This window comes from Ammodytes marinus (genome assembly GCF_949987685.1).
Source record: "Ammodytes marinus genome assembly, chromosome: 18".
In the NCBI taxonomy this organism is placed as follows: Eukaryota; Metazoa; Chordata; class Actinopteri; order Uranoscopiformes; family Ammodytidae; genus Ammodytes; species Ammodytes marinus.
Genome location: NC_137222.1, coordinates 14,616,456 through 14,632,412, shown reverse-complemented (window position 1 = coordinate 14,632,412; position 15,957 = coordinate 14,616,456). Strand labels below are relative to the sequence as shown.

Sequence of the window (15,957 nt, the reverse complement as noted above, 5' to 3'; positions counted from 1 at the left end):
GAACATGCTTGTAGTGAGTGTCAAGCATTCTCTGCTACAGCAGCAGACAGGGACTCAGAAACAAAGGACACCTCCCCGCTTCACGTTAGTCCGTGATCTTTGCAATCCAACAAGACATTTGTCATTCAAGTGTCTGCCTAAGACTGACTCCTCTGTTAATGATATTAGTCTTTACTAGTGTGACTAGAGTCTTGTTTTACTTCTCACCTTCATAGAAGCCATCGTCATCCATGTTTCCATACACGTACAGATACTTTCCCGCCACAAGGGGGAGTTCTGCTTCAGGATGCTCGTTTGGTCCATCATATGGGTTGTAACTGAAAGGAGACATTTTACAAATGGTATTTTTTATTTTCATGATAGCAGCCTTTTTTCATTTTTTGAATTAAGTAGCTTATAGTTAGTCAACTCTATTTATTATATACACAATAAAACCAACATCTAGTTTACCTGTAGCGGGCAGTGCAAAGGCGGACCTGGCCTGTGTAGCGAGGCTTGGACCTGGGTGATGGGCTGGCCTCATCCTCCATCTATTAGATAGATAGATACCATATATAAATATCACATTTACATTTACTATTCACAATTAAGAGTAAACCCCAAGAGTAAGCAAACCATTACATTTGATTAAATGACTACACAAGTCAACCTAACCAGGGTAAGGTGGAGAACAGGGATAACTTAACACTGTCTCTCAAGTTCTACATTCATTTAAAGCAAAGACATTTTAATGTTGTGTCACTCAGACTCACCTCTGAGGAGGTCAGCCGGAAAAGGCTGCTTGGGCGCGCCGTTGTCAAGGTGCTGGGTCTGACACACAGTAGGCGCTGTCGCTCTCTGTCTCCGGTCCACGTTGTGCAGGGTAGGAACCGGGAGATCAGTAGTGGCGTGTTTGCCGCACTCTCATGGCCTGGGAGACATTGATTTCCATAGCAAAATAAAGAGCAACTGTCATTCCTTCCGCACACATTTGCTGCTCATTGCACAGCTATTGATCTCCTGTTGAAGCGAGTGTGTACAGCAAACACTCTTCGTGGCAAAAGGCTATTCCACCCCCCGTCAAACACCTCACATCTGCAATGCATTTGTCCTTAAATATCACTCAGGGCCTTGGGCAGGGGTTACAAAATAAAAAATAAAATAAAGAAAAACACACTTGAAAGATGCAGGAAATACAAAATAGAAAACTGCAGTCAAAAGAGAGCAAACACCTGAATGCGTTGAGTAAATTAAAGTAAGCCAACAACAAAAGTGTGTGATGATGTATCAGTGACTTCTTGTGGTTTGTAAGTGAATTGTATTACGTATTAGAACAGAAGCACCAAAGAGTCTTACTCTGTTTGAAGTGAAGAGAAAGATAAAGCAGGATTTCCAGCACTTCAAAGACCTTTGGTCTGTGCTCCACTGTATAAATCTGCATTGCTGATATGGCCGTATCTGCTGTCTCTGCAGGTTTTTCATTATATCTAGTTAGAATACTAATGTGTTAAACCACATTTGTGTCATACATCAAGCCTGTGATCAATTTAGAAAGATATTGATCATGAATAAGCAGTATGGCCATTAATGATATCTACCTGTGGCCAGGAGTGAGCTGATCCAGCTCGTATGTGAGCTGATGGGGATTAATCAATCCGGGGTGTACAGAGACTGCTCATTTAATTCTGATCATTCATCTTTTGCAATTTGATTGATTATTTTTATCTAGAGTGTCTAGTGCACGTATATGTTTTAGAATAGGGGGGAACTACACTGACATTGGACCATTTAAGCCTGTTAGTCGAAGTAACATGTGTTACTATTTAAAGAGTGCTCTACTGATCTAGCACTGGGTTTCTCAAGATCGTTGCAGTGGAACCCCGAGATAGTGTCTTTTTTATTTCCATGCATTCTTCTTTTATGTAAAAACCTGTTTTGATTGGTCTGGTTATGCAGGTAAAAGCTAGCCTGGTCCTACCAGACCATCGTACTTCATTTCATTTGTACAGAAGGTCTGGAATCGCTCAATTGACAAACGTTAACTCACTTGAAGGCGGGTGTCTTTTGAAGTTTAAAACTATTGGATGTGCCCAGTGCCACTCTGGATCTGCCAACCAATCGCATAACATTTGGTCGTGACGTATGTCATACGTCGGCTTCCAAGCTACTCCCTCTGTTTGCTGATTGGACTGCCAAAAATCTGGCCGGAGAAAACCAAAGAATATACCACAGACCCAGACTGACTACTGAAGGGAAATGAAAATTGAGCGGAAGTAGGTAGGCGGGCGGTACCAGGCTAGGTAAAAGCTAATGTGGCCTTGAGATGCTAGTCTCAATAAAGGTGTGTCCTACAAAGGTCTGGTTAACTTTGTATTCCTAACTAAATTTTAGTTTTTAAACGTTAAGACGTGACTGATGTGGACTTGGCAATTTATAGGTTTCAAACACGTCCCCCTGGAGTCAGAAAATGCTTTATAAAACTTTTTTCCCACATGCAGTAGTACTACCCAAGAGCTAGCAGTAGACTTTGATTTGTACAAGTACCCACACAAGTAGCACACAGTTCCATACTCATGATCAAAACCATTATAAACCATGACCATGAACATAGATACTACAACTAATAAGTATATAAGAGTTATAATAATGATAATTAATTGCAGAAAATGTAAACAACCAAAAAAATGTGTGCCCAAAATGGTTTTGAAGGGATGAGCTGAGAGAGCACTGAGCCCACCTGTCTTTGTCTGGGCTTCAACTCCAAAGGTGATTTGTGGGATTTTCCTCTCTGGCGAGTGGGGGATCTTGGATGAGAAGCTGGGATTAATTCGAAGGATGTCCACCGGATCTGATTGCAAACGGAAATTCAGCAGCTCTTTGGACAGCCGGTGGTAGTGCTCACTCTGGGACCTGCATTTCTGCTCCAGGTCACGAACCTTGACCTTTGACAGACAACGGAGAGAGTGAAGAAAAAAAAAGAAGAGAGAGAGAGAGAGAGCAGGAGGTTAAGAGTGAATCATGAGGGAACACATACAGCACGAGTGTACTTCATCACATGTTATTTTCAGATATGAATCATCCGAAGAACAGACAACCTTTAATCTAATAATGCTGATCAAACACAGAACCAATTAGAAAAAGGATCCCTAAAGAGCAGTCATTTAGCTTATAGCAGCATGCTCTACTGAAAACCTCAGCAATCTAATCGTAACATATGGAAGTGCAGAGACATCTTCTGATACAAAGCCTGAGTACTGCAAAGAGTTAAGAGGATTATAAAACTTACAGTATAGACATTAATTATTGATATATCTTGGGTATTATATCATAGATATGTTATCAGGGGGAAGTCAAGAAGGATACTCAGTCCTTTAATTCATGGCACATATGGATTCTCTCAATTTGCACTAAATACCCACTATAGGCTCTGAAAAGCTTTTGTGATTTGTCAAAGAATTCACACAAATGCTGAAATACTGAAAGGAGATGAGACTGATCAGGGGATGAAAATAAATACCTGAAACATTACGTCCTTATTGCTCTGTTCAGACAAATGGGAGGGAAACAGAAAAAAAAAGTAAAGAAAGAACGAAGAAAACTTTAAAGAAAAAAACATACAACAAACAACCAATAGAAACCGTTGTAATCGATGCAAATGAGCTGAGAAAACAATGTGTAACAATATTTTTTTATCGGTGCAGATAATGGAAAACTGAAAAGCAATACAAAAATAATATAAAAAGAACTAAAACAAATCCTGCACAACACGATGGACTGTGGTTTCACACAAAACAAAATAGAAGTTTGTTGTTTTTCATTTGGCTCTACAGAGAATGGAGCTGTGATTTTGTCTCTCTGTTGAAGTGTGTGTAGAGAAACAGGTCTGGTGTAAAGAGTCCACAAATTGATTCAATGGATAAAGAGAGGTAACCTCTTGGTGTTTGCATCTCACAGACCAAACTCTTGATGTCCGTCCAAGCCACACTCAAGCTGCTTGCTCAGTAAAACCGTATTAAAGTGATTCTGTTGGATAATAACATGACCTCACTCGAACTACAGTCAAATGAGTCTACCCCCCTATTGTCGTGACAAAGGGATTTAGAGTAAAAATGAGAAAAAGAATTTGACTAGATGAGTCAGTGGCAAGCATCTTTAAGACCGTGATGAAACACAGCAGCACGCCAGTAATTTGATTATATGGAACTGTTTTAAGTTTTCAAAGTCAGCATGGATTCAGGACTATAATGGGATGGAACTATTGTGACAGAATAAGTCTGGAGAAATATTTTATACAACAGTACAGAGGAGGAGGTAGAAATACAACAGCAAACACAGAAGCCGAGCTATTGTTTGTTCAGAATTCTCCAATGTATGAGTCACATAGTGGAGTGGAGAGGATTGAATAACACACACGGTATTACAACATTTGTTCTCATCCACTTCTGGGCAGGAAAAATGGCCAGTGTAATTGTGTCTGTGGAATTCAAATTTCAAGCCATGATTTATGCCACACCATCTGTTTTGCCCAACACGCTCACAAAATCTACATCTCAAAAGTTTTTGGGAGAAATCGTATTAAAATAGGATTCAGAAACATGACAGGAGCCATGAGGCTATGCATGTCACCAGATTTAGGCTGGCCTCATCTAGCTAATTACTTTTACACATTCATTATCCAGTCAAACAAGCTCATTTATTGGGCCTGATTGGACATTTTCCCGGTGCTGTGTGGACATGTGCATACCTGATTGACATCTCTTTAATGTCTTGTTCATGTTATCGCACCTTTCCACATCTTTATAATTTTTTTAAGTTGAGACAGTGCAGGGAAAGACATAGTTTTTTCAAGCACTGGTCAATTTTGAGCTTTTTGGCTATTGTGCTTCCATAACATGTCTTCTTTCATGCTAGCATAAACAAAAAGTCCAAAATAGTCAGTATTTGATTCTGCATCTGTCTTATACTACACAAAACACCCTGATGATGTATTGTTTGATATTGATTTAGGAAAGGTAACACTGGGGTAAATATCTGTAATAGTTCATGTTACTGTACCTCTAACAGGTGTACTGCTCCTTCATGCTCTTGGTCAACTTGAACCCGTGCTTGCTAGCTTGGACAGAGGACAGCACAGAAACACACGGTGACAGCTGACACTGTAATCACAGTCCATGACGTAGAATAGACAGCCACAGATGACATACTGTCAACCCGATACCCTGGGCAGAGACTCACTGCTTGATCACAGCACTGGTAACTTGAAGAGATGATGGCACAGCTCTGATGAACAGTAGCAGATTTATTTGGTGTCACATGTAGTGTCTAAGTAGTCACTAGTGGCAGACGTAAAAGCACAGTTTTCAACATAATCCTTTCAGATGTAAGCAGTTATTATTTATAATCTATTTTCATGTGCAATATTCATCAGTGCAATAATTTAACTGGACACATCACAAATTATTATTACAGCGATGTTATAGATTTATTGATACTGTACTTGTTGAAGCTATATTTATATCCATAACACTTTTCTAATTTCAATAGTTGTATATATTACATGTCTCATATAATCTAGATATTTCCAGTACTTACATTGTGTACATATTGTAGTATAATAGTCACACTTATTTATTTATTCTTTGTGTATCCCTATTGTTGATTGTGTGATGTTGGGTTATACCTTGTGGCATTCAGCACATATTCTGTACACTTAAGATATTCCTTTGTAGATATGTTTCTTTCTTAATTGGAGCATCTGTAACGGTGGTTGCCTGTTAGGGATTGATTGTTTGGATATCAACACAGATATAAGCAAGTATATGCACACTGATAGAAAGTCCTCATATCTCTGAAGCAGTTTCTATCCAGCTCTTTAATCACTAAATCAAAGCCTGAGTGGTTGAATGTAGTAGGTATAGGTATTTAAGAATGTTAACATAGTCATTAAAATAAGAAGATTTTGAATGGGCTTTTTTGTTTAATTGTTTATAGGGTATAAACAATTCACGATAAATGCTGCAACAAAGCGACAAAGAAAAAGCAAAATCGAATTTTAAAATGCTGTATTTAAAAAAGACAACTAGACACCTAGAAAAAGAGTACTGTCTGCACACTCAAAGATGATCAGAAGGTGTATACATTTATTAACAACTAGAACGAGAATGTTTTAGCAGAAAGCTCTCTGTCAGCCTATCAATAGAATGAATGGTGTCACAAACTGAAACTGCATTTCTAACAAAGTCTGCTGATTTGAGGTGTCTTTTTTCCGAGGCCGTTAGCAGTGATTCGATGACAGTGATTCAGCACAAACTGACAATTGCTGAACGAGGAGCATCCGTTCTTCTGCGCTCATCACAAATCCAGGCTGGAGTTATTTCACAAAGTATCAAAATGTACCTTTCAATAACCAATTTTACCTTAGTCTGTCTTTATCCCGTATGACCATACCTTTTGCAGTTGATTGATCTTCTTCTGCTTGCTGTGAAGGGCCACCAAGGCTTGCTCATGCTCTATCTGCAGCTGCTGCTTCAGCTCTACGGCCTCCTGCATACGCTGGAGACAAACGGATGAGAAAGAGGGTGAGATGATGATGTTGTAAAGGCAGTTATGTTTTTTGACAGGATCCCAAAAAAGTTACAAAATTACAATCTTTCTTGTACGGACTGGGGACCGATTCATTGTACTGTAGCTAGACCTTGAAAGCCGGAGAAATGATCAGTATATGGCTGTTGCTGTCCCGTGCACTGAAAGGGGAGGGTCTATTCTGCAGCGGGCTAGTCACCGTCCTAGCAATGAGCCTTTGAGGAAATTGAACCCAATTCACATGAAAAGCAATTGTCTGCAGGTAACTCTGCATTATAATGTAAGTTAGTTATGTAAGTTTTTGGACTTTTTGCTTTTTATAGACAGTTTGGAGAGACAGAGGTGAAATGGGGCAGAGAGGGGGTGGACATGCAGAGAACAACCACAGGCCAAACTCGAACCTGGGTCTGCTGCGATGAGGACTGAGCCTCTAGGGGGATGCTCTAACCACTACACCACAAGCGCCACCCCTGTATTATTGTTTTTGTGGAAAATATCAAATATGCAAACAGTTTGTTGTATCAAAAATCAAAATAAGACCAAAGCTATAGCTTGGTTGCATCAGCTTTCTCCCCGGTTTCAGGTCTTAAAAAAGCTAAGCAAACCATCTGCTCACTGTAGCCTCATTTTCAAAGTACAGACATGAGTGGTTTTGCTATTCTCGTCTAACATGTGCAAGCAAATAGCCTATTCCAAAAAAAATTATCGTATTATGGTTAAATAAATTCTGCAATCTCGAGTGTTGATTCATGTTGAAGTCAATTAGGAAAATGTTAAAGTAAGTGTATACAGTATACAGCATGAGAGTTTTACATCATTTATAATGTAGAATTTATAATTCATCTATCAGATGCAACCCATTGTATACTCTGTTTCAGACAAAACCGTCATGCATGGTCACCCTCGCTGATTCCAAATCTACCCATTCCCCAAGTTAGCCTAGTCATGACGATACAGTATCTGTCCACGGCGCCATGAGCAGCTGCTAAAAATCTTGCAGAAACAGAGTTGAGGCCATAAGATGTTTCTGCTGGCTTAAGAGGAAAAGACAGCTTAGAAAAAAGCTCTGAAATTCATCATTTTCTCTCTCTCTCTGTTTTCTCTCTGCCGTGAAAAATAAGAAAAGCCTCTTTACCTCCCAGAGTGGCTTCGAGGTGTCCTGAGCAGGCAGCCGCCGCTTTGCATAATCAGGGAGAAGTTCTAAGCTGCATAGGATCGGGCTGGCTGAGAGACTGTCACTGCTGCCATGGTGAAAACAGTTTTTTTTTTAACCCCTTGGATATTCACGAAGGGCCTGATGAACATATTCAGCAAACCCCCCCTGTGATGTCATTTTGACCAGCACACCACTGCCAACCTCTCCTATTACTGGATCTTCAATGCAAGAGGAGAGTGCTCCATAACATAGTAAAAGGGGGCTTTTTGTATTAAGCAATACTGTTAATGTGGAAACAGTTGTTTATAGATGTGTGTGGCTCCAGGAAGAGCTGCACAAAATCTGATAGATTAAATGAATCTCTGCTAGCTGAGAGTAGCTGCTAAAGGCTACATTAGCCACTATAAGCACTGCTGAGTAAGATGGATTTCCCTTTTTTGTGATAATTGCAACAGGCCACTTTATTAAAGAAGCCACTATGCATTTGTCTTGCCTTTTTTCACCTTTTTGTATGATAGGAAGGCACAGAATAAGGTGTATTCGTGCTGGCTCATGTCTTAATTCCCCTATAAGTATGTGGCAATAAACCTTCTACCTTACCGGATTACTGTATTTAACTCTAAAACCTAGAGTGACAGTGCTGAATCTAATTAGTTTTGAGTGAAGGAACCTATAAAAAAAAACAAGTCTGTCTTTTTCTGTTATTTCATGTTTTCATTTCCTCTATCTCCGATTTCTCCACCCACATTGCCCTGTGTAATTTTCTCTTATAGTCTCTTTGTCTTCATAATCAATACACAATAAGAAGGTGACAAACCTTGCTTTGCTGTATTAGGGAGCAGGTCAGTTTTTCTCAGATGGGTACATTTCTCTCTCAAACATCCTGACAAACAGTCAATCGATAGGAGATGCAGGGAGGCAAGGATTTGTAATGAGAATGTCTCTCACTGTGCAGTGAGACTGTGTCTGATTACTATTGGCAGACCATAACACGATGAAAAAAGAGCCTGTCCTTAAAACCGATGACACTTCACCCTCACGAGTTGCATCACTGTCCCTTTCAAAGTTTTCTTAGTAGAGGGACACATGGTGGGTGGAAATTCCTTTTCAAAAAGGAGGCATTGAAAAATCAGTCTTGAAAAGTCTCCAAATCTGATGAATGGTGCGAGCCAAACAGAACCACTAAAGGGAACAGGGGATGAATGAGCAACGACAGGGAAAAGGCTGTAGAAATATAGTGAGATTGACAGTACAATATGTCAGTGAAGAAGTGGACTGACAGTACCAGTGGCCATGAAGAGGCAGGAAAGAAGGATAAATGGTTTATAGACTCCACCAAAAGAACCAAAGGAAAATTGAGGAAACATTATTAAATTATTATTTATTGTCAATTAATCCCTGAACTAAATTTAGAAAAATCTAATCCATAACTGGGGATAATTAAATCTCCCTTCCGTGGATAAAGAAAGTAAATTTGTTTCGTGGGCGATGTATGAAAAAGGCCAAATTGAAATCCTCTGAATCGAATCCTTTGATATAGTAATTCAATATTTTTTTCTTCTTCTTCAGGTTAAACTCGATAGTGGAGAACTTACTTACAGGAGTTCTACCCCAGTAGTCAAAATGACTTGGTGACACTATTAGGTTCTCTGGAGCAGGCCACATGTTCTTTTTCACTGTTTGTCAGACAACAAAAACTAGGTCACCACGGTTAAGGAGAAAGGAGAAAGACTCAACCTTTTATTATATAGTGGGAAATCATGGATAGGATTTGCTACATTTTAAAGAAGTTATTAAAAGGATCAATTATGTACGATTGGCCCCAAAACTTAATCAAAGTTGAAATCGTAAAATTAAAAATATACAATCATGTAAAGAATGTAAACTACACAGTGTGACAACCCCTTTTTCCTGCTTTAATGCGTTGATTAATCTTATTTTGTGTTTAATAAATTACTTTGACAAACTCTAAAATGGTGTGTCTCCCATTGCTTGCCATGGCTTCATGAGTCGGGTCATGACAAATACGGGGGCTCGTCCGGGATGAACAATTATACAGTATAGCAAACTGTGAACATGATCCAACCCCCAGATTCCCGTTGAACTTTAAAAGGAAGACTCAGGTGATATTTGTGCAAAATGAGATGATAGGCACACCTTTAGAATCTGTTCCAGGTCCTCCACTTTGCCTTGGAGTTGGCTCCCCTGCTGCCGGGCAGCGTCTCTCTCCTGGCTTACTACGGCAAAGCTCTGCCTCAGCTGTTCATAGTCTGACTGCACCTACGTGAACCAAGAGGTACAGACAGATAGAAGACAGGGAAAGACAATAAAAAGAGAGCAAGTGGAGGTGAAGAGGATTATGAACAACATTTTCTTCTGTTCTGAAGAAAACTATTTTTATGACGTTTTTTTCTTGCAGTAGACTCACTTTTTACATTTATGAATAGAGGCATTTTTTTCACTGGAGGGTTGATAGGGAGTTCACAGTCTTAAGGAGAAATTAATCAGCACATTTCCCAATTAGCCCTGATGAGACATAGCTGCTGACTTGAGCGTTCTGCCTCTCGTTTTCTTCATCCGTCAGTGGCCTTGAGCTAAGCCGGTTCCTCTAAAGCTGACCCCACAGGGTCAAACAGAACTATTCTTCAGCCGTACACCAATCATCTCATTAATTAACAAGACAGATGAGCAGCACACAGAAGATAAGCTCGCTTACGCAAAGTGCACAAAACTAGTCGGTTGCAAAAGCAAAGTTCATTCAGATTGTGAAATACATGACTGGAGCTGGAGTCAGAAGCTCTCTAGTGTCATCTGAGTTCATTATTATTTTCAAGCATATTATTCTATTAATAGTTTTAGAACACAAAGATGCCTTACACGATCAATTAAAATGTACTTAATAACAAAAGAGCAAGACATCAAATCAAACATTAACTTAGTTTTTCTTTTAAAACTGTCCCAAGATACAAAGTTAATTCTCCTGTGAGAGAAGTACAATTCATTTTTCTGTGATTAATTTATCTTCCTCTCTCAGCTTTTGTCTCTCTCTCTCTTTTCCCTTGTCTTTATTATGTCTTCTCTTTATTCTCTCTCTTTATCCGCTGCCTGTGTCTTTACCTTGATTGCCTTTACAAGCCAGTTACACTCTGGTGGGGACTGGACTGCACTTTTGCCCCACTTTCTTTTCATCTCAGTGCCCACTTTGTCAGTGCACAGATGGCATCTTTTTTTTGTGTGGCACGGCGGAGCAAAAAAGCACAGAGCTACGTCCCTGGACACGTGTCAAATCAGACCCCCTTAGTGAAAGTCACTATTAGCGGTAGCCAGAGTAGCTAATCGCCTACCATCACACAGACTGTCTCCGTCTGGGATGTGTGTGCATGTTTATGTATGCATGAGTGAAGTGGGAAAGCACAGCGATGATCTGTGTGTGTAAGATGAAAGACATGACATTAATACGACGTGTACATCCTTGCATGTGAGGAGGCAATAAAAAGATATGAAGAGGCGAGACATGATAACATATGTAATGATATAAAAAGGCTGCGGGTGTATTGATCTGTACAGATAGAATTCCAACAAACGAGCGATGTTACAACCATTTATAAGTATGTGTGCCACATTGTGCATGTGATATGTGGCCCCTATATCACAAGTAGTGCCAAATTCAATAGATGTAACCATTGATCCTGGCCCTTGTTGAGCATTGATCATCATTGTGTGTGTCTGTTTGTGTATGTGTGTCCTTGCAATAGATGCTGGTACACTGCATATGTGAGTTCCATACCAGGTCATACTTGGATGCCTTCAGGTGGTGGTTAACGAGCTCTAGGTTCAGACGATTTTTCTCCTGCAAGGCAGCATGGAGCTTGGCTTTCTAAAGAATAAAGAAGAGAAACAAGATAGTTGTTACAAAAGGAGTTTTGACATTATGATACATTTTTCTTACAAAAAATTATTTTCGGGCCTGACATCCTGGCATCATGTATGCAAGCCACACAGGGAAAATCCATCTATAAACTATTATATAATCGACAGATGAAAGATCCCTCCCCTCTGTCCGTGTGCACGTGTCCTAAGCTTTTCTCTAAGACGCTGTCTTGAAGACAAAACCCCACAGCTGCATACTGTCACCCTACATTCGCTATGTTTCATCAAAGGGGTTCATTCTTGCACCACCTTTGGACAAAAGCGGTAGTGTTTTTACTACGCCAGCTTTTGTTCCTGGTTAAGTGTACCCATGAAAAAGGCATTAAGAAAAACTATATATATACATTCTTTGTTCTGATGGTCTTGTTTTCTGTTACATGTCATGTATGATCATCAGAGGAAAAATTAGACTGTTTCAAAAATATTTAAAACTTCCTCGTTGCACCTTTAAGGAATGCACTGGGGAGATATGGAAAGGATTGGGGCCACAGGAAGAAAGATGAGGAGAGAGGAACAGGAAATGGAAAAAGGTAGGAGGGAGTAAAAACTCAAGAAGAAGACACAAACTGAAAGGAAATGAAAGGATGGAATACAAGGAGCCAAATGCTCAATGTGTCATTTGAATGCTAAATAAGGCAATGAGTGCACAATGGCAAGATTGGATTAAGTTGCATGCCACGTAAGAAGGATTGAAAAGAGGTGTGCAGTTCTTTTTTCTGCACTCTCTCCACTGCCCGGATTTCGCATTCAGAAGTTGTCATGCCGCTGGGTGCTGCAGGTACTCAAGCATTACATAATTACGCCAGACTCAAACTAGGGCAATGCTCTCCTCCTATCACCGCTCTGTGCATTCAAGAGTGATTTTCACTGTGACTGGTCATATCCAGGCACATAATACCACTTCATGCTAGTGCACTGAGCTCATAATGCCGATTGTCGTTCTCAGACTATAATATGTGGGATAAGTGCTTATAATAATAGTAATCTTTTCTCTATTCAGAGAGCAACAGGAGTCGATGGCAGCTTTTTTGTTTTTGTGGCGGCTTTAATAGATCATTTTGGTAATGTTTTAACAAGTCTAATGATTAAAAAATAAAAACATATTGCCATGATATACTATATAGCACAAGAGGAGTTCCAGCTTGCTTACAAAGAGGTTTATGATCAAATGTATCGATACAAATCGAATAACTCAATAAACCCATGGCCAATAGGGAGAGGAGAGCAAAGGAGGCAAAGAAAGGGGGCCAGCCAGGTCCATCTATCTCTTTGTGTGCATGGCAGAGAGACGGCCAGGGCTGTCGGAAAGGAAGACACGATCAAACCAAAACACAGCTAGAGAACAGACAAGGACAGGAAGACAGAGTCTGGTGAGTGAGTTCACTCGCTGCTCTTATTGTGTAATGCTGTCGCTGCATCACATCACTCTCTAGACTATAGAGCTAGCATTTATTGTGCTGAACCACACCTAGCTCCAGTAGCAGCCAAAAATGATCGTGTTCGACTAGTAATTATGGAGACATGGTACATCCCGGAGGTGCCAGCTGCAGTCGTACTGAGCGCAGACACCCCAGGACACAACCTTGTATAGTGGACACCATAGAGAAGAGTGATGGGGTTTGGTAGGAGATGTAAAGATAAGTGGAAAGCACAGTTCTGTTTCAACTGAAGAGATGGAGAGTGAATCAAAGGGCACAGACAGTAACACAGTTTGATTGAAGAAAAGTTAAAGGAATAGTTCAACATTTTTAATTAAAAAATCGAAACACATAATGTAAGGAAACCAGGAAGTGCCCGTGAAGGTAACGTATGTATTTGTTTCTAAAACGACATTACGTGTAAAAATATAGTGCACAACACAACTGAACACGTCCCAACAAGTACACAGGAGCATTGAGTGATGTTGTAAAGTTTATATTTTGATGCTCCCCTTGACTACCAGTGTAGTGCTGTGCAAACTACAACAGCTAAACTAAGCTAACCTGGGTGAGCATCCTTTGCTAATCTCTATATGAAAAATGAACTCACAGTTACAGGAACGGTTTTTGTCACCTTTTCTTGAGCCGAAGGATGAGGCAAAAAGCTCAAAATAAAAAATGTTGAACTATTCATTAAAGATTTTGGTGGAGTATGATGAACAAAAGAAAGGAAGCTGAGAAACAAAAGAATGGTCTTTTAAAAGGCTTATTTTTTTTGGCCCTCAGGAATGATGTCTGCTCCCCCACTTCCTCCCACTTCCAATGAATCACACGTTCACAGCTCTGCTTAACACTCCGTAACATCTCGTAAACACAGTGCTACACTGCAAAGCCAGGGGACACGCACACATTTGCTGTGCCAACCTAAACCTTCAATATGCGCAAATAAACAGAGATAGTGTTTGAATATCTAAAAGGATGTGATTAGGCATTCTCCCAAGTCAACAACATGATACACTGCGCTCCGACGACATCGGTGCAGATCTGTGTTTGAGTGAAAATGTGGAATGCGTGTGAGTATGCGTGAATCTGTGAAATTTGTGATATGCAGAAAGAGTGGACAAGCTAGGGGGGAAGAGACCTCAACGCCCTAATGACTAATTCACTCTGACAACTTCTTTCTTCTTGTCTGTTTTTCCCACCTATCCCTATCCACCCCCCACATCCAATACACACACACACACACACACACACACACACACACACACACACACACACACACACACACACACACACACACACACACACACACATACACACACAAACACTGACGCAAGCATTTTTCCCTTCCATCAACACCCTGTCCTATCATTCCCTCCCCATACCCACTAATTTAGCTGCTAGCCCTAAATCTGCTCTGCTCACTGTGGTCAGCATCTCAATGAGCTTCTCAAGTCCCAGAATCCACAGCGCATCCACACGAGCAACTCGTATTATAAGTGTCTGCAATAAGAGTATTAGTGTGAATCACGTTCTGTATGAGCACAACTTTACAATAGCAGCACTTTTTCCAGTGGTCAGAAATAAAATACTTATTTTCTACAGCTGACTTGACAAAGCTTTAAAAGGAACAGTATGACATCTTAGGAAATACACTTTGGAGATGGTTAGCTTAGCTAAGCATAAAGACTTGAAATAGCAGGGAAGTCTAGCTAGCCTTATAGAACCTGGCTCTATCTAGTGCAATATTTTCCCCAAAACAATGGGTGTTTTGTGCAAACAAGATAAAATGTGGGAAAAACGTAGTTCCAGTTGTTATGCTAAACTAACAGTCTATTGTGTCTACCTCCATATTGATAAGGGAGTGGCATCAATCTTCTCATGTAATTCTACACAAGAAATGAAATGGTTGAATTGTATTGTGATGTACCAGGTAACTAACTGTTGCAGACTTTGAAGACGAATGGAAGACCCCAGTTTACATTCTGAGGTTCAGCTTATTGTAGTTTTACATTTGATACATCTTTCAAAAAACCATGTGTTGTGGTAGATGTAATGTATTGCAGTGCAACTTCATGCCTGATAACATTGATTGCCATAACTTAAATGCTAGTTTTTCCCTTTCCATTTTGGCTTTAGCTTAAGTTCTGGAGTAGAGGTTTACTTCAAAAACTTATTTTAGTTAACCATCAACAAGCATTTTGGATCATCTCATGAAAATAAATTTTTTTTTAACACTGTACCAGATGTTTCAGCCATCTTTGATAGCAAATCCAGGCAAGTAAAGCCAAGCTCACAATGAGATACCGATGCCTGAACAAATGGAGTCTATTTATTTAGATAAGTTGACAAAGCTGAACAGAGCAGTTCCCCAGACAATAGAAATAGAAAATGAAATAGAAATGAGGCAACATTATCACCTGCTCAAAAAAACTCCACAAGTTTACAGAGATTGGGCAAATGAGTTCAGTTCAGTACTCTCAATAGATGTTTTAGCCTCATGTCAGTCGTAGTAAAGTAGTAGTAAATTATTCAAGCTGTGAAATAAAGCTTATACAGCGTCTATTTTCAAACCTTTTACAACCACCCACCAAAAGGGCAGAGTTTTACCATGAATAACACAATTATGACCTTCTGCGTATTGCTACATCATGTGTCACTGCATCAGCAAGTTGACTGAAAGCGGTTGGTTCATATTTACCGTTACATGAACTCTGCCCTGGTGCAAACTACAACAGTCACTTCAATTTGGCAAACAAGATGTCAGTATCGTAAATTCTTTATTTTTCTCCCATTGGTTTCCAATTACCTGAAATGGAGCAGCATAAAGTAATTGAAAGTGATTTTGTGGATCTTCTGACATGTATTCAAACTGTTCCAAATGTGTTTAAA

General features: G+C 39.8%; 1 protein-coding gene across 1 annotated transcript in view; it reads right to left on the bottom strand.

Moving 5' to 3' along the window:
* The window catches only part of rimbp2a (RIMS binding protein 2a), a gene marked incomplete at both ends in the record, with an annotated part of 68,432 nt that overhangs the window by 24,988 nt on the left and 27,487 nt on the right, over positions 1 to 15,957 (bottom strand). Inside the window, 8 exons of the mRNA XM_080046626.1 lie at positions 208 to 317; positions 451 to 530; positions 753 to 910; positions 2,717 to 2,921; positions 5,035 to 5,085; positions 6,427 to 6,531; positions 9,875 to 9,997; positions 11,505 to 11,594. Of these exons, the coding sequence (XP_079902752.1) occupies positions 208 to 317; positions 451 to 530; positions 753 to 910; positions 2,717 to 2,921; positions 5,035 to 5,085; positions 6,427 to 6,531; positions 9,875 to 9,997; positions 11,505 to 11,594 (922 nt within the window). The remainder of the gene's footprint in view (positions 1 to 207; positions 318 to 450; positions 531 to 752; positions 911 to 2,716; positions 2,922 to 5,034; positions 5,086 to 6,426; positions 6,532 to 9,874; positions 9,998 to 11,504; positions 11,595 to 15,957) is intronic.